The sequence below is a fragment of the Notamacropus eugenii genome, chromosome 4 (genome assembly GCF_028372415.1).
Source record: "Notamacropus eugenii isolate mMacEug1 chromosome 4, mMacEug1.pri_v2, whole genome shotgun sequence".
NCBI classification, from domain to species: Eukaryota; Metazoa; Chordata; class Mammalia; order Diprotodontia; family Macropodidae; genus Notamacropus; species Notamacropus eugenii.
Genome location: NC_092875.1, coordinates 28,612,772 through 28,640,307, shown reverse-complemented (window position 1 = coordinate 28,640,307; position 27,536 = coordinate 28,612,772). Strand labels below are relative to the sequence as shown.

Here is a 27,536-nt window from a genome sequence, read left to right as displayed (position 1 = left end):
ATTTGGTGATTCTGAAAATCCTATCATGCTTTGAGCACATGAACAAAACTCTGTATGAATCAATCTTACCCTAATTAACCATGCAAACTACCGCTGGCCCAGGGCCCCAAAGAGATTAGGCTGGGCTTTAAATCATGAGCAAGGAGTAATATCTTTAGGATGCATAGACTTATGATATGTGAAGCATTTCCTTAAGCCTAGCCAGGAAGGGGAAGGATGAGTGGGAAACAAAGTCTTAAGTCAGGAAATAGGAATTCCATCAAAAGGGTGGACCAGGGAAGGATAGAGACCATAGTTATACTATACACCATCAGTGCAGAACTGGGGGAGCTCCAGTGAATTCCTCCATCTGTGATCAGGAAGCCAGGGTAGTTTGGGGAAAGGATTTGAGGGCAGCTCCTGAGATGGTGGGAGTTTCTTAGCAGCTGATGCCATCTGAGCAACCTACCCTAGCTAATCCTACTGGTTGTTTATATGACTTCTCTCTATTAATTAGGGACTGGAATCAAGCTGATAGGCAACAGTAGAGATCAATTAGGTCCCTGGTGGCCTCTCAACCAGAGGGTCTTGTCTGGATGAAGAAGAGCGACACGTGAAAAAGAGGTTCACGCATTTTAAAATGGTTAGTGTTTGCTGAGTTCTGAAAGTTGCTGACCACAAGACCATGGGCAAGTGAATACCTCAAAGCTTCATTTTTTTCTCTACAAAATGGAAAAAAAAAATAGCATGTGAATATATACTGGGTGGTTGTGATGAAAGTGCTTTGCAAACCCTAGGCTTTCTAAAGACAAGAAGGGGGAGATCACGGAGCTTCCTGGCAGCTTTGGGTCGCCTGAGATGAGACCAAGTCAATCAGGTGCTGCTCAACACCCGTCCAAGGTGTTCCTACCTGCTTTCAGCCTCCTGGTTACATATGAGAATGTGGCCTCCCAGTCCCATTTCCAAGGCTTGAAACATCATTTATTTCTGAATTTTGTTAATCCTACAACAGAAAAAAGTTTCTGAGAGTGTAAGTGAGCTCTAGAATAAATCACCAAAGGGGTTTCTTTGGAATGAGATGCTTCTGTGAGATGTAGCAGGGAACTGGTCTAGGGAGCACTGGAAATCTGCTGGTGGTGTAGGCACTAGAGTGCTAGCTTGAGTTCATATTCTGCTGTGTGAACCTGGACAAGTCATTTAACCACTGTCTTCCTCAGTTTCCTCATCTGTAAAATGGGGATAATAATAGCACTTCCCTCCCAGGGTGGTTGTGAGGATCAAATGAGATAGCATATGTAAAGTGCCTTGGAAATCCTTTTCTATGTAAATACTAAGTCCAATGGATAAAGGTTCCCCAGCCTAGAGTCAGGAAAACCTACGTTCAAATCTAGCTTCAGATACTAGCCACTTGACCTTGGGCAAGTCACTTAACCTCTGTCTGCCTCAGTTTCCTCATCTGTAAAATGTGGATAATAACTGCAAAGTTGTGAGGTTTGACTGTAATAATATTTGTAAAACATGGTATAGTGCCTGGCACGTTTTTGTTCATCTTTTTCAGTTGTATCCAGCCCTTAGTGACCCCATTTGAGGTTTTCATGGCAAAGACACTGGAGTGGTTTACCATTTCCTTCTTCTGCTCATTTTACAAATGAGGAAACTGAGACCAACAGGGTGAAGTGACTTGCCCAGTAAGTGTCCGAGGCCATATTTGAACTCAGGAAGATGAGTCTTCCTGATACCAATCCCAGTGCTCTAGGCACACCAACACCTAGCAACCCTCTTGCCTGGTACTTGATAAATGCTTATTCTCTCCCCTTTCCCCCCAACTGAAGAAAAACTGCTCTCCTCAAAAGGGACTTTGTCAGACTGAGAGGAGATATATTTTATGGTTGAGTTCTGATAATGAGAAATATCACATCAAGGAAACTGCCACCTGCCAGCGACAGTGGGAATATTGTAGAACATCAGTGCTCGTAGAAGAGACAATTAATATCTGTCCTGGCTCTTTTGCTGCCTGGGCCAGAAGCTCCCCTAGGCACTGAGCAGCCTCTTCCCACCTACAGCCCCACACAGGGGCCAGTGTGGCTTCCTGGCCCCCTCTGGAGAGGTGATTTGGTGAGCCCAGTGTACAGAAACACCTCCCTTGCAGTAATGCCTGAGGCAGTGATCTGTCACCCTGAACCAGAACCGTGGAGTTGCCCAGGACCAGGTGGGCCTGAAACACTAGAGAGCTAAAGTCCGGGATGTAGCATCTGCCTAGCCCACAAGGATAAATGAGGAGACAAGCCATGTGTGGGAAGGACATGGAAACAAGATGGAGGAAGTAAAGGAAATGTCAGTGGTACAATCTCCCAAGGGTCAAAGCTGAAAGCATACTTAAAGATCATTTAATCCAACTCTCTCTTTTCATGGAGGTGGAATCAAGGCCTGGGGAGAGGGAAGGGACACATTCAAGGTGATTCAGAAACAGGCCTGGAATCGTAGGCCCATTCCATCCACATCATCAGTTCTCTAGCTGTGACCTCAGCAGTCACTTAAGGCTGAAAGAACCCAGGAAAAGCCCATTCACTTATTGGCCCACTCACAGGGATCCCTGTGCCTGGAGTTGTTTTCAGTCATGTCTGACTCTCCATGACCCCAATTGGGGTTTACTTGGTGAAGATCCTGGAGTGGTTTGCCATTTCCTTTTCCAGCTCATTTAACAGATGAGGAAACTAAGACCAACAAGGTGAAGTGACTTGTCCAGGGTCACACAACTAGTAAGTATCCGAGGTTGGATTTGAGTCTTCCTGACTCCAGGCCCAGCACTCTGTCCACAGGGCACAGTTAGTGCCAGAGAAATGGAAAATTAGCTACTTTCATTAGATCACAAGCTCCTTGAGGCCCGGGACTGTCTTTTGCCTCTTATTGTATCCTTAATGATTACCTGCCATATAGTAGACACTTAATAAAAAATATTAACTGATTGATTATATCGACAGGGCACAACAGTGGGAAAAGTTTAGTAAATACCTGTAGCCCATGTGGAAAGGGGCAGCCACCCCCCTGGAATAAAGTACCCCCCACCAAGCCTTTTTGTATTGCTAAGCTACCAATGACTCACATGGGGACCCTCTGAGTGACAGGAACAGAGGACAAACAGAGGAATTCAGCCAGGTGCTCAGAAGGTAGGGCTGCTCGTGGGCTTAGAGAGAGATCTCTGTGATCATGTGGTCTTTAGAGGAAGTCAGGGGCCTGTGTCGAATGGAGTCGACTTGGAGATGGCCTTACTTGGAGATGGATGGAGACCTGTAGGCCTCCCAATCGGTACAGCCCCAAAGTGAAAGAGGGGTTGGAGTATTAAGGAACCCTCAGGTACACCAGGGGTTCATTGAATAAGGTGATATATAAAAGAAAATCTCGTACTTGGGTTTACATATGTCCTAGGGAGCAACCTAGACCTACCCCTTCACTGATGCCACTCTTCAGTCATATCTAACTTTTCCTGACCTCGCATGGTGTTTTCTTGGCAAAGATACTGGAGTAGCTTGCCGTTTACTTCTCCAGGAAAATAGGATTAAGTGGTCACATAGTTAATGAGCGTATCTGAGGCTGGATTTGAACTCAAAGACTTCTGGGCTCCAGGGCCAACACTGTATCCACTGAGCTACCTAGCTACCTCCCTTCATTATTACCCAGTTAAGATGATTAAGTTGCAGGGGATTGTGGGGTCCACCAGAAGAGAGGGTTGCTTGAAACCTTCAGGAAGGAGATGCAAAGTTTTCTTAACGTCAAGGAGCTCGAATATCAACCCCACTTTATTTCATCAGATTCAAGAAAACCAGTCCTTTATCCAACATATTATTAACCTTAATGCTTGCATGGGAGCTGACAGGACCCTTTTGGGGAAAGATATGAGCCAAACTGGGTTGAACTAAGTGGCCTTTGAGGATCCTTCCAATTCTTAGATTTTATTACTGTGTGAACAGACACAAAGACCACATTCATTAACAAAACCTAATTTATTAGAGATAAAAAGTCAAGTCTCACACACCATCCATTCTGTATAGGAAAACAATAGAAGTGCATTATTAGTGGATCATGTACATGTCAGTAGCAAAAACACCACATTCCTTTGGGACCAACAGCCTTGAGGAGCTGCTCAAGGGCACTGTTGGCAGCTTCACCCTTTGCAGAGGAGGCGGGCAGAGGTCAATGGCAAAGGGCAATGGTCTCCATGTTGAGGAAGCGGACGTGCATCTTGGTTTCTATGTCTATCCCCTGCCAGATCTGGAATAGGATGAGAAGACACCATTAGAGGACGTTGTCAAGACTCCATCAGGTTAGCGCTTGCTCCTTGCGGACTGCTCCATGTTTTCATCACTGACCCTTATCGGGGTCTGAACATCTCTGAGCAGGTAAAAAGGGAGTGATGAAATTAAGTCACTTCAGTCTATACCATAGCTCTGACTTGGGGAGTGGTGGTTAGAAAATTTGTTCTATTTTCATGGGGATTAATTTGGATGACGTTCATGTTCTTTTCTAACCTAGAGGAGTCTTAGGTGGAACTTGGTCTGGAGTTAGGAAGACCTGAGTTCAAATCTGGTCCCAGACACTTAATCAACTGGGGGACTTCACCTTGACCTACCTCAGTTTCCTCACCTGTCAAATGGGATGATAATAATAACCCACCTCCCAGGATTGTTGTGAAGATCAAATGAGATGATATTTGTAAAGATAGTACTTGGAACGTAATAGGTACTTCATCAGTATTTGTCTCCTGCCTCCCTTTTCAGTACAACACTAACTGTAAGTTATTAAGTGTTGAGGTGAGGCTCTAGCTTTAGGATTCTGTGATTAATAATTAATGACCTACAACTCCTCTTTCCCTGAGATAGAGCGAACACTTTCATAATGACTACCTTCCTTGTCTTTACATACACCTGGAAAGAGAGAAAGACTATTCAGTTTTTACAAAGTAAAACAGTGAGGCCCAGGAAAGGTGAGTGGGGCTGGAACCTCAGTTGAGTTGAATTCTAATTAGGTATTCTGTCCTTTAGACTCTGTCTCTCCCTCCCTCCTTCTCTGTCTCGCTCGGTCTGTCTCTCCCTCTCTTTTTGTCTTTCACCCTCACTCTCTCTTCTCTCTGTCTCTCCTCTTCCTCCCATCTTTTCTGGCTCCCTTTTCTCCCATTGGACCCTAACTGTAAAGAGAGGGGATACCCATGCGAAGTGCAGATAGCTGCTGAGCATTTCTGAACTGAGAACTTTCAGCTTCTCAAGTGGTCACTTCTCTGACCATGTCGGACATGGTACCAGGGACAGCCAGGAGGACAAAAATGAGAAGTTCCAGCTTCATGAGCCCCAGGGCTTTGGCATCTCCCTCCCACCCTCACCCCCCGCATAGCCACAATCACCCCCAAAAGGCAGAGAGAACAATCACAGACTAGAAATACCAGCCACAGGTTCTGATTCGGAACCCCCTTCCTTGGAGCCCTAGTGTTCCCCGAACGTGGGTCTCCTCTCCTCCTGTAGCACCCACCTTTAGGAAGTCATCAAAGGTGATTCCCTCATACACTTGGTCCGGTTGCTAGAGATGAAGTAAATAAAAAGTAAGCAGACGCTGGGGAAAGTCCCTGGAGAGAGTCAGGGATAACAGTGCCCACCCGTCCATCACCAGCCCTGTCTGCCCCTCCCATCCTTCACATCTGGAGTGTCTGAGGCCAGAGAAAGGTGGTAGAGCCAAAGGGACACAGGGTTCCCCACCACCACCAGATTCCAAGGAAACTAGGCTGGGCCTCTGTTCAGGAGAAGAGCTGATGATGAAAAGGGGGAGGAAAATGAGTCAACTGGAAATACGGTCGTGCTGACGGTGAGCCAGCAGAGATTTCACCAACCTAAGGAGCCCTTTGTGAGTGTGTGTGCTTACACGTTGTATATGTATATGTCATATACATATATGTAGTCATTTCATTTATTGCCTCAGTTTCCTCATCTATAAAAGCCCGAGAAGGAAATGGCAAATCTTTCCAAACTCAAATGGGGTCACAAGGAGTAGAATGTGACTGAAACAACTGTGTACATGCATGTGCATGTTAACTCTGTATGCACGTTTGTTCATATGCATTGTTTGTGTGTATATGTGTGTGCATGCATGTACATAGCGTGCACACGGTGTTTTGTACATGTGTATCATGTGCATTTGTATATGTGTCACTTTGTCATATACCTGTATGTATTGTGTGCATGTTTGTATATGTGTTATATGCATATGTGTGTCTAAGTGGATACATGTGTTTGTGTATATTTGTGTGTGTACATGTGTATGTTGGCATGCACAGGCAGATTGAGGAGGAGAGGTTCTGGATCTCTAATTTCATTTTGGGGGAGAGGGCAGAATGTGCTCTGGCATGGACTTCCACTGAAGTGGTCCACACCAGTTTAGCTTGGAAGGTCACCAGGGCACAGAGAGCTGAAATGACTTTCTCACATGTCCCACAACTGAGTAGGCATCAGAGGTTCTCCTCGGGTCCAAAGCCAGCCTGTGCATTAATATTTCCAAAGAATTTTGTCGGAGAGGCCCAGATGGTGTGGATCTATGTGTCTCCACTTACTCTAAAGTCTCACAAATCCTACTGTGTTTGCATTTACGTAAAATATTTAAATGCACATACACACATGCGTATACACATGTGGTAACGTATCTCTCATGGAAACCTTTTCTGTAGCATCTGCCTTCTACGTTTTGTAGGTTTGTGCTTACTGAGCTCTTAGGAGCACGATACAGATGTGGATGCATGTGGATACTTCATGGATCCATGGTTGGTTGGCACATCAGCTTCCTTTTATGTCTTGGTTTTCCCCATTGGGATGTAAGCCCCTCGAGGCCAGAAATGATATTCTATTTGCTTGCATTTGCATTCCCAGCACTTAGCACTGTGGCGGCATATAGTAAATGCTCGTTGCCAACCTGCTGGCCAGGATGGATAATCCCTCCACTAAGGCAGATTACAACTGCATTCATGGACCATCCCTGTGAGCTGCTGTGGCCAAAATAACCATTATCCTGTGGCCAACTTGTGTTGAGCCCCCCTGAAATCAACTACAGTAGTTCTTAGACAAAAGATACATAGGGACCTCCAAGAGCATCCATTATCTCCTACATCTGAGCAGGAATTTGTATAACATATCCCATCGATCATCCAGCTTTTGCTTGAAGACCTTCAATAAGAGAGAACCAAATGCCTCCCATTGCACTCTGGGGAAACTTTCATCATTAGGAATTTCCCTTTTGGATTATGCCTAAATCTGCCTCTCATTTCCACCCATTGTTCTGGGTTCCAATCTCCAAGGTCTCTTCCCTAGAATAGCCCTCAGATACTGGAATGCTTCCATTTCCCCACTAAGCCTTCTCTTCTGCATGTTCTCTTACTTCATTGTGGTCTTGGCAGGATGTCACCGTCCTGGTTGGTCTCTTCTGGATGTGATGAAGGTTCTCAAAGTCTCTTAAAATGTGGTGCCCCCAAAATGAACACAATACTCCACATGCAACCTGAGTCATCCCTGAATGGGGCAATCACCCCTCTAGCCCTGGGTGCAATCCTTCTCTTAAATCAACCCAAGATATCAAGGCTACTATATCATACTGTTGACGCCTACTGAGTTTGAAGTCATCAAAAGATCCCCAATCTTTTTCAAAGGAGTTTCCAGACACGTTTTCCTCCATCTTGTCATTTTCAAGTTGATTTTTTTTTTTGTCCCTGAAGGTAACACTTTACAAATATTTATCCCTTAGATTTCATCATCTTAATTATGGACCATATTTCTAGCCCATTAAGATATCTTTGAATATTGTCATACAAGGCATGAGTGGAGCCTTCCTGCTTTGTGTCATCTGCAATTTTGATTAACATGTCATCTCTGTCTTTATCCCAGCCACTGATAAGATGGTTGAACAATAAAAGGTTAAGGAGGGATGTTTGGGGCATTCTGCCCTTCCATATGAAGGCTAACCATTAAATACCAACCATCATAACAACAGTAGCCATGTAGGTAGAGCTCTAACATCTATAAAGCACTCTAAAAATATTACCTCATTGGATCCTCATGATACCCTGGCTGGCAGGTGCTATTATTATCCCCATTTTACAGATGAAGAAACTGAGGCAAACAGAAGTCAAGTGACTTCCTCAGGGTCCCAGACAGGAACTGTCCAGTGCTCTTATCCATTGGGTCACTTAGCTGCCTACTCTGCTTTGGGTCTGGCCATTCCATAAGTTTTGAATTTGCCTAACAGTTCTATGACCTGTCATATCTCCAGATGTACACTCCATCACTAGCCCAGTACTTGACGCCTTTCCAAGCTTGGCTAAGACCTGCCAAAGCTTATGTTCCCTGGCATAGTTTTCAAATACCCAGGGTCACCATGCCACGATGAGGCATTGGAAGAGAGGACCTTAGCAAAGATGGAGCAATATTGGGAAAATTCACGGACAACATCAACACACACACACACACACACACACACATCAGTTCAGCAGCTACTAAAATGTGTCTGTGGATTTTATGTTGCTCAGCAGCTGCCAACAATTTTACTGTGGGAAATTAAGAATGCTGTCACCAATTGAAACTGAAGTAGGATTGGGAGTAATTTAAGGAGGGAAAGTATAATTAAATCAAATGGGAGTTTGACCCAGTATGGAAGTGAGCTGGGCATCCTGAGCCCTCGTGACCAGTGCTGTGGGCCTCCGTGCCACTGTGGTTTAATTTGCTGAATGTACCAGATTTCCACCTAGCCAGAAGCCTCCCTTAGGACCAAAAGACCAGCCTGAAAAAGACGAGTAAATAAAATGACCCCAAGGCTCCGTCTCCAGGGGCAGTCCCAGTGCCTGAGATCATACAGCTACAGCTGGCAATCTGTCTTCCAGTCTCAGTAATTAATTAGGAGATACCCTCAAGCTTTTCATCAGCTGAAAGACCTCTCCTCCCCACTCGGGATGATACAAGGAAGATGAACATTTTGTGACTCAAGCTACCAATGTGAAGATCTCATCTTTTACCGTGCTTAAGAGTAACAACCAATCTTCACTGACTTGCCTTTCAGTACTCAGGTGACCAGCCATGTCATGGATACTTGAACCCAGTACAAAATCACCCATGGCTGAGACTGAGGCTCCCATCTCTTCCCCTTTAAAGGAGAGGGGTATAGGGAAAAGACAGCTAATGGTCATTAGTTGTTCCAGTGAAGAGAACAGTGGGTCCTGGAGTCTGGAAGACCCGAGTTCAAATCCAGCCTCAGACACTTACTAGCTATGTGACCCTAGGTAAGTCCCTTAACTTCTGACTCCCTTGTTTCCCTCTTCTGTAAAAAGGGGATAAAAAAAGCTCCTCTCTTCCAGGATTGTTATGAGTATCAAATGAGATCATTGTGAAGTGTTTTCCAAACCCTAAATGCATATTATAAATGCTGGTTATTTATGATTATCATCATCACCATTATCATAGCTGTTGTTTCCAATCAGGCCTGACTCTCATGGGGTTTTCTTGGCAAAGTTACTGGAGCGGTTTGCCATTTCCTTCTCCTGCTCATTTGACAAATGAGAAAACTGAGGCAAATGGGATAGAGTAACTTGCTCAGGGTCACACAGCTGATGTTCTCTTGGCAGAGATACTAGAATGGTTTGCCATTTCCTTCTCCAGATCATTTTACAGATGAGGAAACTGAGGCAACCAGGGTTAAGTGACTTGTCCAAGGTCACACAGTTAGAAGGTGTCTGAAGTTGGATTTAAACTCAGGGAGAGGAGTCTTCTTAATTCCAAGCCCAGTGCTCTGTGCACCATGGTGCCCCTGCCAGCCACCCCTATGACAGCTCTGGCACCTCCCAAACTCAGAAGCCAGCAGAGCAAATGTCTTTTTGTAGCTAGAGCTTTAAAAGGTAAGCTGGCTCCAGTTTGCCATGTGCCGTGAGCTGGACCAACTCTGCACATGGGGAAGGCTTTGGAAAGCCTGGCTCGCTGGGGTCTGGGGCTTCTCTCTGGGTTTTTCACATAGTTTCCCAGCTTCTCCATCATTTCCATTGCCCTCCTTCTGAGACCCTCCAGTGTTTGCTCAAGTGTGGGAAGAAAACCTCAGAGCTGGGAAGGACATCAGCCCCACCCTTCCCTGGACAAGAATCCCTTCTTCATCATCCTTCATCATTCTCTGCCAGAGGGCACAGACCCTGCTTCAAGCCTCCTCTGTTTTATCCCCCCTGTTAGATTAGGAGCTCCTTCCTTCCTTTCTCTTTTTTCATCTTTCGTCCTTTCCTCCCTCTTTCCTTCCCTCCTTCCTTCCTTCCCTCTTTTTTCTCTTTCCTTTCTTCCTTTTCTGAATCCCAAATGGAAGCCAGGCCCAATGCCAAGCCCTGCCAGATGCCTATACTCCGAACTGAACGCCTGTCTTCTCACCCCAGGAAAGCTCACCATTTGTCCCACACAAACACTGGCAGCCTCCATCATGGCTCCATCAGCAATGGATCTGGCTGACTCCTTTTCAATGTGGGGATTTCCAGAAAGCAGCTCCTCTACCACCTACCAAGGCAGAGACAGATTCGAGTGACGTCTGAGTCAGGGTGCAGAGGCCTCCTGACAGGCAAGGGGAGGGCCAAGGTGGGGAGCATACTTTACATTTCGATATTCTTCCAAGGTGATCCGTCCATCACTGTCAGAGTCGTACATGTGAAATAGAACTAGGGAAGGAGAGAGAGAGAGAGAGAGAGAGAGAGAGAGAGAGAGAGAGAGAGAGAGAGAGAGAGAGAGAGAGAGAGATTGATTTAGTCATGTCAAGACTTCCTGCCTGGTATGAAAACAGAAATACCCTTGGTTACAGGCTAACTTCCAGAGCATCAGGTCCTCCATGATACACAGAAGAAGCCAGAAAAAGCTGTTCCCTATGTCCCCAATTTCTGCCCGCCTGACGAGCAGCCTTCTCCTCTCTTCTGAAACCGATCCAGCTAAGAGAGTGAAGATCAAAATATCGAATCAGAAAGCTAAAATTCACTGTAGGAATAGATTGTGGCACATTTTGCTGTGGTCACCTTGGGATTATTTGCATTGTATTTGTCAAAGAGGAAGGCAATGGGGACTCTGGTTGGCATCGTCCTTAACTCCTTTGCCTACATCTGCCTACTTCCTCTGTGGCTATGAAGGTCCCAAGGCGGGTCCCTCGGTCATTATATGTTCTCATTATTAGGTCTCTCTTGAGTAGGTTGAGACACAGTCAGCGTTCTTCTTCTATCCATTAATTCAGTTCCCAGGAATTATATTTGTTGTCCTTCAGTCATTTCAATAGTTTGGGGTTTTTGACAAAGATATTGGAGTAGTTTGCCATTTCCTTCTTCAGCTCATTTGACAGATGAGGAAACCGAGGCAAAGAGGGTTAAGTGACTTGCCCAGAGTCACACAGCTGTCTGAGGCTAGATTTGAACTCAAGCCCTAACTCTAGGACTTATGCTCAAGACACTGAGCCACCCTAGCTTACCCTGGAACTGCATAAAATAAATCTAATCTAGGTCATTTCAAATCATAACATTTTGGGAATGGAAAGTGACCGATTCCTACCTTTATTTGATGCATGAATCCTGTCTACAATATCCCCCAATAAATGACTGTTCCACTTCTGCTTATACGCATCCACTGATAGGGAAATTTTATTTCTTGAGCAACATATTCCATCTTTGAACAGCTAATATTTACGGAGGTTCCCTATAACTCCATCCTTTGGTTCAAATTCTGCTCTCTGGAGCCAAGCAGAATGTCTAATTTGACATATGTGAAGACAGCAAGGTGGTTTAGAGAAAAGAACACCACCTCTGGATTCAGAAAACTGGGGTTCAAATCTCATCACTCACAATTACCCCCGTGTGATCATCGGTCATGATCTCCATGGCCTTCATTTCCTCATCTGTAAAATGGGAAGATTGGGCTAGCTGGATGGGGAGGTCTGTTCCAGCTCTAGAGTAATGATACTTCTTAGTTCCTCCATGTGCCATGCTTTCATGACCCCTTCACCATTTTCAGTGGCCCTCTTGGACGTGTCCCCATTTGTCAACATCCTTCTTCAAATGTGGCATTCAGAACAGAATGCAGTGCTCCCCATGTGGTCTGATAGCCCGATACACAGTCGGATTGTCATCTCCTTTTATTCTGGGCATGTAGTTACATTCATGCTTTTGGGTAGTTCTATATTGGTGACTCTTACTGAGGCATTCTCTCTGGCTCCCAAACACACCTTCAATGTTCTCTTTCCACTACTTTGACTATTGACCCGCTTGGCTTCCTTTAAGTTCCAAAGCCTCCTAGTATTAATATCTTCTCTCTCTAAATTATTTTCTGTTTATCCTGTATATAACTTGTTGGCACATAAATGTTAGCTTGTTGTCTTCCCCACTAGATGGTAAACTGCTTGAAAGCAGGGCTTGTCTTTTGCCTCCTTTTTATCTCCAGAGCTTAGCACAATGCCTGTGTTAATAATTGTTTATTGACTGACTAAAGCTGTAACATAATAAATTTAACAGCTCTAGGGGTGGAAAATGTACAGTTCGGAAAAATGTAAATTGAGATCATGTAATTAAGGAATTTGTTATATATTTATATGGAGACAAGCAGCATGGAGTACTTAGAAATAGCACTGGCTGGGGGAGGCGGGGTGGAATCAGGAGGGAATGAAATTACACTGAGTCAGATCTCAGTTTCTGGGGGAGGCTGAGGGTGATGGATCTGCTGAACTTGGGAGTTCTGAGCTATAATAGGCCTACAAGCCAATCTGGTGTCCTCACTAAGTCTGGCACCAAGATGCTGAACCCCCGAGAGCAGGGAATCAATAGACTGCCTAAGGAAGACCCAGGTAGGAAATGGAATAGGTTAAGGATCTCATGCCAATCATCAATTTGATCAGGCCTGTAAGTGGCTGCCACATTTCCAGCCTGGGTGACACTGGAACACGCAGTCTCAAAAATTTAAATTAAAAATGAATCACATTGTGCAGATGCCAAAAAAAAAATGATTCCCATGAGGAGGAAAAAAATGTAATTTGTGTGAAGACATCAATGAATGCACAGGGGACTCACCAACCAACTTTGATTTTTAAGAGAAATGTACGTAAGATGGAGGTAAGGACAGGTCAGAAGGTGAATATAAAAGAGTATCATGGGCCTATGAAAATAATGTGTTATTTTGGGATATCCTCTACATCCCTAATTCAATTCCATGAAACAATGCTATGTTTTGAGGAAGGAAGGAAGGAAGGAAGGAAGGAAGGAAGGAAGGAAGGAAGGAAGGAAGGAAGGAAGGAAGGAAGGAAAAAAGAAAGAAAGAAAGAAAGAAAGAAAGAAAGAAAGAAAGAAAGAAAGAAAGAAAGAGAAAGAAAGAAAGAAAGAAAGAAGGAAGGAAAGAAAGAGAATGAAAGAAAAAGAATGAAAGAATGAAAGGAAGGAAAGAAGGAAGGAAAGAAGGAAGGAAGAGAATGTGGTAAGTGCTAGAACTCAAAGTGAGCTCAGGCTAATGAGGGAAGTTAAGCACAACCAAAAAGACTTTTCAGCTCTATCAGAAGAAAACTGATGAGAGAAAGGACAAGACCTTTCCTTGGGGTGGATGGGACAATCATAATAGACAGCAAAGGAGGCAGAGGTGCTTAATTATTGTTTTCCTTCTGTTTTCTCTCCTAAGGATAATGACCTTTATTTTGAAAGGACAGAGCAGAAATAATTAACACCAACTTCTTACTTAACGTAAGTAAGACAGCATCTTTTCGAGTGGTCCTTGATGAGCCACTATCAGTGATACTTGAAAGATCATGGAAGATGGGGAAGGTACCACCAGATTGGAGAAGAGTGAATGTCCTAATTTTCAGAAAAGGAAAGGGAGCAGAGCCTGTCATACTATAGGCCAGTGTACTTGACTTCTACTCCTGGGAAAATCCTAGAACATATGAAAGAGATGGTTGGGGAGCATCTAGAATAGAAAACAGTGATTACAGTGAGCCAACCTGGCTTCATCAAGCACAAGGATACACCTCTCAGTAATGTGATCTCTCTCTTTTTTTGACAGATTTATTAGACCAGAAGATGAGTTGTGACCCAGTTCACCCAGATTTTAATGAGGCTTTTGATAAAGGATATCATACTGCTTTTATGGAGAAGATAGATATGGATTAGACATTAATTTAATCAGATAGATTCATAACTTATTGGATGACTAGACTCCAAAGAGAGTAGTTGTTAATGGTTCAATTTCCATGGTTGATATGTATTGAAGGCAAGATTTGAACTCAGGTCATTTTGACTCCAATTTTGAATCTTAATTCACTATGCCATGCACCTCTCTCTTTATTAATAATAATAACTCACTTTGGTATTATTTACCTCATGGGATCATCTTGATATTCTTTCCTCATTACTGTTGTCAAGTAACAACTGCGTCTCGTTATAAGATTGTAAATGAATGCTGCTGCCCCCTAAGGACTTTCCGTCTGCCCTGCACCTGGTCCCTCCTCTCGATATTACGTCCCCTTATTAGAATGCAAATGTCTTCAAATAAAGGACTATCTTGCTTTTTTATTTGTATACCCACAATTTAACATAGTCCCATAATAATATCTCATGGCAAATGCTCACAAAAATGCTTTTCCCTTCAGAAGTTGTCCCAAAAATCTTTATGCCATTTTAAGCTTTAGTAGTTTGGAAATGCACTAAGTCTTTTAGGACACCCTGTAGCAGGACCCTTGATAATGCAGTACAACAGAAAGCACGCTACATCTGGGTTCCAGTTCTGACTCTGACCATCGGTTGTAGAATGAAGGTTTGTGGAAGGTCAGGGCCAGGTTGGGGGCACACACTGTCTAGTCTCTAGCCATCGGGGCCTCCTTCTGGCAATTGGACAAGCAGGGAAACTTCCCATCAGACTTACATCTTAGCTTCTCCTTTCTGCAGTGCTCCACCTGTTCCTCATCCATGTTGGTCTCAATTGGTCTAAAGTAAGACATTATGGTCAGGAAATCCTCAAAGTTAATCTCATCAGCCAAGCCACTGGGTGCTTTTCGGAGGTTCCTCCAGAAGAAATTAGGGAGAGAGGAAAAAAAATATTAACACCACCTCCATTCAAGGAAAAATATTTATAAGCTACCTTTCCTAGTCATTTTTTCTTCACAGGAAATGTTAGTCTTTCTCACTGCAAGCTAATGACATTTGTACTTTACAGATAGGGCAACTGAGGCACAGGACCTCACACTTATTTTGTGGTGATGCTAGGCCAAGAATTTGGATCTCTTGATTTTTTACCTCATTCTCTGTGCATGAGATTATGATGTAGAGACAAGGGCTCTTAAAGAAACTCTTGGAGTGGTATTTTCTAACCTCTAAGCTGGTTTTTGTTGTTTTTCAGTCATGTCTGACTCTCCATGACCCCTTTTGGGATTTTCTTGGCAAAGATACTGGAGTGGCTTCCCATTTCCTTCTCCAGTTCATTTTACTGATGAGGAAACCAGGTGAAGTGACTTGCCCAAGGTCACACAGCTAGTGTGTGAGGCCAGATTTGAGCTCGTGAAGATGGAGTCTTCCTGACTCCAGGACTCAGCACTCTATGCACTGTGGTGCCACTTGGCTGACTTCTGAAGTGGGTCTAATCAGCCTTGATAAAAACCACTCATGCCCTTGCCTGGGACAAGAAGCAATTCATGGGAGGCAAGCCTCAAGGCTCCTAGTTCTGAGAGATACTTCAGCCCTGAGTAGACTGTGAAGGGAAGATAGTTGGCCCTAGTTGGCAAGGGGAAATCTTCTAATATCACTCCCTTAGTGGCCCACCCTTTTTATTCCTTGTAGGACTGACCCGGTCGGCTTTCTAACTAATAAAAATAGATGACATTTATCTGGCACGTCAAAGTTCATATGGCCCTCATTTGATTAACCCAACAGTCCTTCAAGGTAGGTACTAGACATATTACCCCTGTTTTACAGATGAGCAAACTGAGGCCCAGAGAAGTTTCTCAAGTTCCCATAGCTAACAAGTATCAAAACTGACTTAAGGTTAAATGACTTGCCCCAAGGTCACCCAGCTAATAAGAGATGAGTTGTTCTTGAGCAGGTCATTTAATGAGGCCTCAATTTCCTTACCTGTAAAATAAGGATTGGGGCTAGATGACCTCTGAAGTGCCAACCAGCTCTAAATCTCCTCATCCCAAGGGGACTTTCCCAGAATTGGGAATAAGAAAGTAAATCCCAAGCAGAGTAAACTCTCAGGAAGGAGAAAGAGATTTCTCTCTTGCATACTGCAGGAAACACCTTCCTTTCAGGACATCTTCCAAATTTTTCCCGCATCTTATATCATCTGCATTATAAAACTTCTCCCATTCCTCACATGTTATTTAAAATAATCTCACTGTTAAAATAATCTTAGGTTGAGATGTAGACTAAATATACACTGGGTAAAAATAGGTTCCCTGTATTTACCCAGTATATGTATTAGCTCCCAGATACTCCTCTAGTGGCTTAAAGTACAACTCTGAGACTGAACAGAAGACAGAACTGGAAGGTGGATCCAAAGCTACACAAGGCACTGAAGGAAGCCATGGCATCTCTTTATTAAAAGGTATGTAGAAAGTGATGGGAGGTTGTCATCCTGTCTGTGTGGCTCTTTCCTAAAGGTGGAACAGATGAGGAATTTAGGGAGAGGGAGCGCAGTGGATATAGAGTTCTGGGTCTGGAGTCAAGAAGACCTGAGTTCAAATCCAGCCTCAAACAATTACTAGTTGTGTGACCCTGGGCAAGTCACTTAACCCTGTTTCCCTCAGTTTCCCCATCTGGAAAATGAGCTGGCGAAGGAAATGGCAAACCACTCCAGTACCTTTGCCAAGAAAACCCCAAATGGGGTCATGGAGAGTCAGATATGACTGAAAAGTGACTGAACAACAAATGGTGAAATAATTTGCCAAAGAACACAAAGTGATGATCAGTTTTGAGCTTAGGTCCTCTTACTCGAGTTCCCTTTACCTTCTCCTATATTATGCTGCCCTGCAAACACGGTCAATGGGCATCAATGCCAAACAGCTGTTCAGGACTCCCTCCCTCTCTCTGGAGGGAGACGCAGGAGAAAAAAACCTATTCTCTCATCCATAAACAATTGTGACTGACCATCAGCTGTTTGGAAGTATTTCCTAGCCCTCACCTTCCTAGAAATTCTTACCCATAGTTTGAAAAATGGACCTTCCAAGGTTTGTTCAACAACTAATAAAAGTTACGTAGCTTGGCTAACAAGTGGCACTCTTTATGCAGATGTGCTGGTCAGAAATAAGAACTGTGATTCAAATTCTCTTGGCATGAACAGTTCTACTCCTTAGACTACTGCTTTGATAGTGTCCATACTTGGGGTTCTCTCTCATCCCCCCCTGGATAAGTCTTCTCTCCTCCCTCTTTGGGAGTTGCCATACTTCAAATATTTACATAATACTATCTAAATCCCATTGGACTGGCTCTTGGTCAAGCCCAGGGTGTTGTCTTTCTGTAATCTCCTCTCCCTGGGCAACCACCGGATCTACAGAAATGGGAAGTCCAGTAACTGAGATCACCAGGTATCTTCTATCCTTGTCTGCCTCTGAATGCCCCCTGGAGTTGGCTGCTGGCTTCCAAATCCACTGTCCCTGCATGCATCTGACTGTCTTCCAAACCCCAGTTTGGGTGTCCATCAAAGAAAGGCATGGATTTCAAGATTCCTAGCATTAAAACCCAGCCTTGGGCATTTACTAGCTTGTGACTCTGGGCAAGTCACTTAATCTCTGTTTGCCTCAGTTTCCTCAACTCTAAATGGACCTAAAAGCAGTACAGAGTATAATATACTACTATTACTACTACTACTATTAGTAGATGATAATATAATGAAGATAATAGGGTTGTTGTGGTTGTCAACAGGGAATCACAAGTTCATGAAACTTACATGAAAAAACAGGATCAAGTGAGACAATATTTGTAAAAGCTCTAAGCACAGGGCCTGACACATAGTAGATGCTTAATAAAAGCTTGTTTCCTCCTTTCCTAAACCCTAGGCAGTTGCTGGAGCCTCATCAAGGTGAAGTGACACATCCAGTTTCTAAAACTAGGAAAGGAATTGAATCCAGTTTTCTTGACTCCAAGCTCAGCACTCTCCCTACCATGTCATGCTTTCTCTATACCAGAACCTAATTAAATCACCCGGTGTCACCAGTATTGCTTCTTTCTCCCTGTTCTGTAATTTTTTCAAACCTTATAGTACTATGTAATTGTCAATTATTAGTAGTAATGGTTATTAAATTATTTTAGTCAGAGATATGACTCTTCATGTCTCCATTTGGGATTGTCTTGGCAAAGATACTGGAGTGGTTGGCCATTTCCTTCTCCAGCTCATTTTACAGATGAGGAAATTGAGGTAAACAGGATTAAGTGACTTGTCCAGGGTCAGCCAGCTAGTAAGTGTCTGAGGTAAAATTTGAATCAGGACTCTAGACCTAGTGCTCTATGCACTATGGCACCCCCTAGCTACCTCATCATCAGTGGCATTCCAAGGAATTAGTCTAATGATGACACATCGGAGCTAAGAAGGTAATGAAGAAAGACTCTACCAATGGAACACCTGAGGGCTACCAGGCAAAACCCCCAAGGATGCTCTCCTTCCTCGGATTGAGTGGCATGTAAATTCTGAATATTTAAATGCATATTGGCCGATCAATATTTTTCTTGTTTCTCAAACTCTATCAGAGTTGGCATTTCAACATTAAAGTTTACAAAATGCCAACTCACCTTAACAAGTACTTACTAAATGCTAGGTGGCACGCTGGATGACATTCCAGTCAGGAAGATTCATCTCCCTGAATTCAAATCTACCTCCATACTCAAATCCTCCGTAAGTCAGCCATGACTGAAATTAAGTCATGACATACAAGGTGCTGTGATGAGTGCAGAGCATGCCAAGGCAGAAACAAAGAGTCCTGTCTTTAAGGAGTTAGCATTTTATTAGAGGGCATAGGATGGTACCCAGATGAGAACAGTCAAGGTAACCGGAGGAGAGACAGCATGGCTAACCTGATGCTCATAATAACCCTATGAAGAGGGTGGCAAAAGTAGCACATTATCCAAGCATGCGCAGCTGGTCTCCTGGTTTCTGGCACTAATTAAGTATTTGAGTCTCTTGTTCTCCCATTCTCCCAATCTCCTGATTTGTTATTTTCCATTTGCTCCTCTCTCCTCATGTGCAACCTCTTCCTGGCTCTCATTTCCATTGAACAAACCTTGATTACACACCTACTGGGGAAAGGTAGGTGGCAGCCAGATTGTGGAGGGCTTTCAACACTGGGGTAAGTGTTTGTGATGTGGAAATAAACAAACCAAAATAGGAAGCAGTATGGGGTTGAATCTAATTCATCTTAGAGGCAAGGACTGGCCACTGAAAGGTTCTGATCTCCCCTACCTCCATCTTCCAAATCTGGTGTTGTCTCCTGGATGAGATCAACCCCAGACTTTTCCCACTGTGCACCCTCTAAGGCCTTACTGTGCCCCAGGTCTCCCTTCCACCATACTCTTGGCATATCCATGACATTCAATACCATATATGTCTAGGACTCCACAGCCCCAGTCCCTCTCTCAATATAATAATGAAGCCTGGGGAAAGGTACCATATGATTATGGGTCTGGAGCTGGGTGGGGCCTTCAAGGCCATGGTTCACCTCCCTCTTTTGACAGAGAAGGAAACTGAGGTCCATTGAGGTGAAGGTACTGGCCCAAGATCATTCATGCAATGACATCATGCCTTGAGCATAGCAAACACCCAATAGTAAGACTCCTAGATCTTTAACTTCTTTCCTTGTCTATAAAATTGGGGTAATAGCATCCACTTCCTAGGGCAGAATCATAGCTCTACCTTGGGAAGGGACCTCAGAGTCCATCTAGTCCAAACCCTCTCATTTTGTGAGGTTCAGATGAGAAAACATATAAAGTGATGATGATGGTGGTGGTGGTAGTGGTGGGATGGTGAGGGGGGTGGTAGTGGTGGGGTGGTGAGGGTGGTGGTGATGTCAAATCTCATTTTACAGATGAGGAAACTGAGGTCCAGAGAAGTGGCTTGCCCATGGCTTTGAAGCTAATTGTGTCAGATTCAAATTTGCTGATTTCTAGTCTGGGGCTCTTTCAATAGCCCAGACTAAGATCAGCCACCATTTTATCATGTTAACAAGAGATTGAGAAGGAAGCCTGGAAAAATTCAAGAATGAATGGTTCCCTCTAGACTTTTCCCAACTGAATAAAGAGCAGCTAACAAAGCACCAACTGGACCACCCATCTGCCTTGCCCTTTTCCAGTGAAGTATGAAGTGTCTAAACAGGGAAAGGGTGGGGAGGATGAGGAGATGGGAAAGGCAGAGCCCAGAATGAGTCACAGCCAGAACCTGGAACATCAAGGGTCATGGGGTTTGTCATGCAAAGCCCCAGGCAAGTTCCAGAAACTGAGACTGGGACGACGACCCCTCAGTCTTCCGACTGGCCCCAAAACCAGGAATGGAAGCCATAGGTGAAAGTTACACCTTTGTAACTTAGCTAACTTGGATTTGACGGCAGACAAAATTTCCTAACAATGAGAGTCATCCCATAGTGGAGCGGGCAGCCTCAGGAGAAGGCAGGTTCTTTCTCAGTTGGAGTCTTCAAGGAAAGACTGGATGTTTACTTTTGGGAGGATATTGTAGTGGGCAATACCTTTCCAGGTATGAGTTGGAGAAGAGTACTATCACTGAAGCCAGAGGATCAGGGCTCAAATCTCACATCAGATATTTACTACCTGAAGTTTTTAAGGCAGTACAGCCTAGTGGATAGGGAGTCAGGAAAATCTGGGTTCAAAATCTTGCCTTATGATCTGTGTGAATGACACAGCTGGGTCTCATTTTTCTTAACTCAGTGGCTTCTAGGGCCCTTATATCTGTGATCCTAGTATCCTATGACTAAGTGGCTTCTAAGGTCCCTCCTAGCCCTAAATCTATAGTCCTATGCATTATAATTCAAACCCAGCTCAGCTACCTAGGACAAATCACTTAATTTGTGGGACCTTGGGCAGATTACTTGACTTTCCTTAGCCTCAGTTTCCTCATCTATAAAATGGGAATGATAACAACACCTGACTCTCAGGGTGGTTGTGAGCATCAAATGAGATGTACAATGCTTTGCCAACCTTTAAGTGCTATATAAAACCCAGTTACTTTTATGATTGCCTGGGTCTCAGTTCCCTCATCTGTTAAATAGGGATAATAATAGCCCTTATCTCCCAGGGTTATTGTGCCTGGGATAAATGGGATAATCTATGTAAAAGCTCCCTGTTTATCTTAAACCAGTAAATACAAGTGAGCTCTTATTATTGTGTAGAGAGGGCTCTCCATCTGTCTTTCCGTCTCTGTCTCCCCCTCTTCTCCTCCTCCTTATCTTTGTGTACCTGTCTGTCTGTCTTTCTCATTCTCCACCTCAATGTCTCTGTCTCCATCTCTCTGCATCTTTGTCTGTCTCCTCTCTTCTTTTCCAATTTCCCTATCTCTTTCTCCCCTCCCTCCCTCTCCTTCTCCCCCTTGTCTTTCTCTCTTCATCAATCTCTGTCTCCATCTCTCTGCCTCTGTCAGTCTGTCTCTCCCCCCTTTCCCTTTCCCTTTCCCATTTCTCTCTGTCTCTTCCTCCCCCTCTCCCTCTTTCTCTCTAGCTCAACGTCTCTCTCTGTGTCTCCGTGTCTGTCTCTCCTTCTCTCTCCCCCTTCTCCTCTCTGTTTTCTCTGTTTCTATCTGCTTCGGTCTTTGTCCCTCACCATCACCCCCACAGAGGTTCTTAGCCTGAAGTCTATAAACGATTTCCCAGTAATTGGTTTCTTTTGTAACCCTGCAACAGTAAGTATTTTATTTTATGCATTTGAGAACATTTTTCTAAGAAGAGGTCTCTGACTGCCAGAGGGGCTCATGACCCACTTAAAGGTGCTAAGGTATGACCTAAAAGTGGTTAACTCGGCCAGGACCTCCTCCCCACCCACTGGGTCTTTCACCACTAGTCTTATCAATATTAAATATGCCCCTCCCAGGTCTTTGGGGCCTCGGGAACATGTAGTTTTTCCTCCATTTTTAAAGAAATCTCCCCAGACAGGGCTTCCTTTGCTTTAAGGTAGAGTAGGAACTTAATGGATTATAAATCAATCAACAAGCATTTATCAAGTGCCTACTATGTGTCAGAAATCAATCAACAAATATGTGCCTACTAAGCATCAGGCACTGAGCTAAATTATAGGGATATAAAGACAAAATAGAACAGTCCCTGCCCTCCGCTTACATTCTAGTGGGGGGAGATGTGGACATAGCTAAACATGTGTGGGATAAATATGCTGATGGTTTTATATCTCCAGGTCAAGCTGATCCTTTCCTCCTTCTTCCTTATGTTCTCAGACATTATGTGGACACTAGAGAGGAAATTATTGTCTTCTATGCTCTTTTTTTCCGGAAGGATATAATTGAACAAGCCAGGCATTGGGAAAAAAACATTTCTTGACCTGGCTCCACCACAGGAGCTACTACAGGAGAAAACTAGGCAGCAGAGGAGACAGTGGGCTAGACCTGGAATCAGGAAGACCTGAGTTAGAATTCTGCCTCTGGCGCTTACTAGTTATGTAACCTTGGCTACATCGCTTAACCACTGCTTGCTTTAGTTTCTCCAGTGTAAAATTTTATCCCACCTCATTTGAGCCCCCAAACAACTTTGTGAAGTAAGTACTGTCAGTATTACCCTCACTTTACAGATGAGGAAACTGAGGCTCACAGAGGTTGCATCAGGTAAGTAGTAAGTAGCACCTCCTTGCCAATAACATGCTTGTAATTACTTTGTAAACCTGAACAAGCTATGTAATTAGGGCAGCTAGGTGATCCAGTGGATAGAGCACTGGCCCTGAAGTTAGGAGGAGCTGAGTTCAAATTTGACTTCACACAGCTTGTTAGTTGTGCGATCTTGAGTAAGTCACTTAACCCCAGTTGCCTGTTCCCAAAATGCTAGCTGTTATCATTACTACTACTACTAATAATAATAATTGGCATTTACGTAATGCTTTCAAAGCACTTACGTACGTGATCTCACTTGAGCCTGTCAGTTGCTTATGTAATCTTACTGGAGGCAGAAGTGTAGAGGGTAGACTGCCAAGAGCTCTTACCTGTTGTCAAAGAAGGCACGGATGATTTTGGATCTGATCGGGTTGAGCTCCAGGTCAGGGATGTTGTTAAAGTTTTCTTTCCTGGTTTTGGAAGAAAAGACCAAGAAGGGAAATGTATCAGATCATGTCTTCTGTTCTAGCTAGTCACAGTGATTGTTGTTTTTAACCATTACCGTGGGTCCCAGGACAGCAGTTTAAAGTAAAATGGAAGCAGGTAGTTGACTAGCATTTAAGTGCCTACCTGTGTAGCAGGCAGAGTCACAGAATTTGAGAGCTGGAAGGAACCTCAGAGACCATAACAAGCCAACTTGTCCTTGAACTAGACTCTCCTTTACCGCATGAATAAATGAATAGATAAGTGAATGACTAAATGAATAAATAAGCGTTTATTGGGCATTTGTGCTGTTCAGCCATTTTCAGTCATGTCCAACTCTTCATGACCACATTTGGGGTTTTCTTGGCAAAGATACTGGAGTGGTTTTCCATTTCCTTCTCCAGCTCATTTGATATATGAGGAAACTGAGGCAAACAGAACAGTTAAATGACTTGCCCAGAGTCACACAGCTAGTAAGTGTCTGAGGTTAGATTTGAATTTAGGTCTTCCTAACTCAAGGACTGGTGCTTTATTTTCTACCTTACCAACACTGAGGATACAAATGCAAAATCAGACAGTCCCCAACCTCAAGGGCTTTCATTCTAAAGGAGACAGGTGGCTAGGAAGGAGCACTTTGGTCCACAAAGTTAACTGGAATGGTGAATGGAGCCAAAAGGGAGTAAACTGACCAAAAATGGCAAGGTTGAGTTCATCATAGTTCATGGTTCTAGAACTGGAGAAACTTTGGTTGAATATCTCTGGTGAGAAGTCTAGTCAAGTCAATTAAGTGCCTCCTATGTGCCAGGGACTGTGCTAAGCCCTGAGAATGCAAAGAAAAGAAAAAAATCATCCCTTCCTTCAGTAGCTTACAATCTAAGGGAGGAGTCCACCCTCTACTTTTGGTTAATGATGACTGTTAGGATAATTTCCTTTCATACAGCCAAATTTTGTCTCTCTGCCAACTTCTGTCCTCTCCACAGACCTGCCTTCCCTATCCCTTCACTGCTCCTAGTTTTGCCCCCAGGGGCCAAACGTAACAAGTCCTCCTTGATAGGAGAGTCCTTCAAGTAGAGGTAGACAGGTATCACATCTCACTCAGTTCTCTGTTTTCCAGGTTAAGTTTTCCTAGTTCCTGCAAGCCCTCCTTAGATGACATGAACTAGAGAGCCTTCCCCATGCTGGTTGCTCCCCAGCTCATCAATGCTCTTCCTAAAAGAAGTTTCCTGGTGCATCCAGATGGTGTGGTCCAGGCAAAGCGGAGAAGAGATAACGATTTGGTGTGTCCAAATTCAATTGGAATTCAGTTCCATTCAATACATTCTTGAGACATTCAAACAATGGACTCTCTTGACTGTGTAGCATAGCAGTGCAGACACCTAGAAGGGCCCCAGTCCATTCTCTCCCTTGGACAAACACCTCCTTCCCAGGGTGATTGTGAGGATCAAATGAGATTATATTTGTAAAGCACTGCACATAGTGCCTAACACATAAGTAGGCACTTAATTAATATTTTTTCCTTCCTTAAAGGCTTGCAATACTTTGGGGTGGTGGGGCAGCTAGGTGGTCCTGGGAAGTAGGTGGTATTATCCCCCATTTTATAAATGTGGAAAGAGGTTAAGTGACTTGCTCAGAGTCACACAGCTAGTAAGTGTTTGAGGCTGGATTTGAACTCAAGGCTTCCTGATTCCAGGTCTAGGGATCTATCTACTACTTGCACTTTCCCTGCCTTGTAGGTTTCTTGTGAAATAAAGTGCCCAGTGTCACATTGCTAGTATGAGTTAGAGGTGGAATTTGAACTTAGGTCTTATAAACTTAGAGGCCGGGTCTCTCTATACTGCCGTTCATTTTCTGTCACAGCAGAGGTGCTACAGATTAAAAAGAAGAAATTTTGTGGATGATTCACAAGAAGGGTTTAGATAAATTCATGGGTGATTGATTTGTGATAAGTGATTAAGGAAAACAAGGGTGATTGGAACCCTGAAATACTGCAAGATTCGAAGCCATGTGTCTTTGGTTCAAATACTATTTCTGCTAATTACTTCCTGTGTGACCTTAGATAAATTACAACCCTCTCAGAGTCTCAGTTTCCTCATCTGGGGGATGGAGTAGACTCGATGACTTCTAAGGTCTTTTTCTGCTCTAAACTGGTGATTGGTTCCTAACCTTGGGAGATACATATCAAAGATGACAATCAGTCACTTGCCAGAGACTCAGTTAAGGCCTCCTGATTCTGAAAAATGTGGGTTCAAATACTGCCTCCTACACTTCCTAGTTCCCTGCCTTGTTTCCTCCTTTGTAAAATGAGGGAGTTGACCTCTTAGGTCTTCCTTCTAGCTGTAAATCTATGATCCTTTGTCTTCAGGGCTAGATGAACCACAGATCATGAGGCTGATCTAGAGAGAGGCTATACCATACTGCCAGATTGAGGGAAAGGAAGTAGAACCAGAAAGAACCCACATCTTGGCTCTGGAGGTTTTGTGGGGAAAATGAACCCTGTGAACATGTCTGTCTGTAGGGAGCTGTGAGTGAAAGCCCAGCTGCTTTGTCTGGTGGCCATCCATGTGAGCTGGGTTCTTCTTGTTCTGTGACAAAAAAATGCCTGAGTTATTGACTTTCAAAGCCTCCCCCGCCATCTCCAGCAGATGCTATTTTGCATATACTTGGCACATATTTCTTAGAATGTCAGAATGCACTGAGCTTCCCAGTCCCTGCTTCCTTTCTTCCAAATATTTTTCTCCTCCATCTCAGCTCCTACTTGTTTCTACCCAGTGCCTGCCATTCCAAGGTAGGATAACTCGGTCCAGTGGGTCTGTGTTCTTATGGATCCCAATGTTCCACAGTGGTACAGGTGATAACCCCATCCCTTCTGCGTACCTTAAACTCATGTCCTTCCATCAATTCACCCCTAGAGACACGGTGTAGGGAGCTCTCTTCATTTTTTCTCGACACATTGAGGAAATTAGTGGAACATATGAGATATTTATCAATTTCCCCTCATATTCAACATATATTGTCTCTCAAACCCCAGGTAACAAAGCATCTGACAAGGGAATTGAGCCCTGGTCTTCTGCTTTCAGTGCTAGTGCTCTTGTCCAACCAATACCTGAAAATTAATTTGCTACTACAACATCCCCCTAAAAGCAGCCCTCTAGCCTTTGCTGGAAGACCCCCAACAAGGGGAAGCCCACTCCTACCTGAGGCTGCCCATGCCACTTTGGAACAGCTGTCATTATTAGGAAGCTTTTTTTGACATCAAGTCCAATGCCCTCTTTGTACTTTCTATCCGTTGCTCCCAATTCTGGGCTCCAGGGCCAATCACTTTCATTGCATGACCAGTCCATGTTATTCTAGAGGAAATTAAATTGAGATCTAGAAGGGTCTTCAGAGGTCATCTAGTCTAATTCCTCATTTTACAGATGAGGAAATGGAGGCCCAGAGAGGTAAAATGACTTGCCAAGCTCCCACAAGTAAGTGACAGAGGTAGGTTTTGCCCTCAGGTCCTTTGACTACAAATCCAGCACTCTTTCCACTTCTCTGCTTCTTTGAGGTGACTTCATTGAGACATTACCGGCCTCTGTCCAGGCATCACTACAGATTTGCACTTGCTTCCTGGACAGAGGGGAGGGCAGAAGTTGCTGCAGAAATTTGAGCTGTTTCTCTGGTCTTACCAGTCTGTGCCTTTATATGGTCTCAGGATAAAGGGCATTTATCTCACCAATTTCAGATCAACAAGGAATGTCTATTCTTTCTCCTAGGGACAGCTAGGTGGTACAGTGGATAGAGCACCAGTGCAGGAGTCAGAAGGACCTAAGTTCAAATCTCACCTCAGACACTTGACACTCACTAGCTGTGTGACCTTGGGCAAGTCACTTAACCCCAATTACCTCATCCTGGGTCATCTCCAGTCATTCTAATGAATATCTGGTCACTGGATTCTGATGGCTCTGGAGGAGAAGTGAGGCTGGTGATCTGCACAGCCCTCCCTCACTCAAAACAAAGTCAAGTGCAAGTCATGTCATCATTTCTCTGATGGCGTAGTGTTCTTTGGCAATGAAGGACGAACACACACATATTCTTTCTCCTTATTTCTAAACTCAAGTGGCTTCCCACCAACCTTGGTACCCCAGGGGATCAAAGTTTGGACTATAAGGAGTGGGGTAAGGGGATGCTTTAAATACTCAACACTATCCTCTGGCCTAATCTTGTTATGGAGGGATGAGAACAGGAGGTGGAGAAAGGCCAAAACCCAAAGGCCCCATTGTTGAGGAATGACCA

The 27,536-nt window shown here is 44.0% G+C and overlaps 1 protein-coding gene across 1 annotated transcript in view; it reads right to left on the bottom strand.

The window, feature by feature from the left end:
* Positions 1–3,961: 3,961 nt before the first annotated feature.
* The window catches only part of TESC (tescalcin), a 57,717-nt gene continuing 34,142 nt past the window's right edge, over positions 3,962–27,536 (bottom strand). The window contains exons 3-8 of the mRNA XM_072600330.1: positions 23,168–23,248; positions 14,901–15,040; positions 10,623–10,684; positions 10,419–10,526; positions 5,500–5,547; positions 3,962–4,248 (exon numbers count right to left, since the gene is read on the bottom strand). Of these exons, the coding sequence (XP_072456431.1) occupies positions 4,171–4,248; positions 5,500–5,547; positions 10,419–10,526; positions 10,623–10,684; positions 14,901–15,040; positions 23,168–23,248 (517 nt within the window). The 3' untranslated portion in view covers positions 3,962–4,170. The remainder of the gene's footprint in view (positions 4,249–5,499; positions 5,548–10,418; positions 10,527–10,622; positions 10,685–14,900; positions 15,041–23,167; positions 23,249–27,536) is intronic.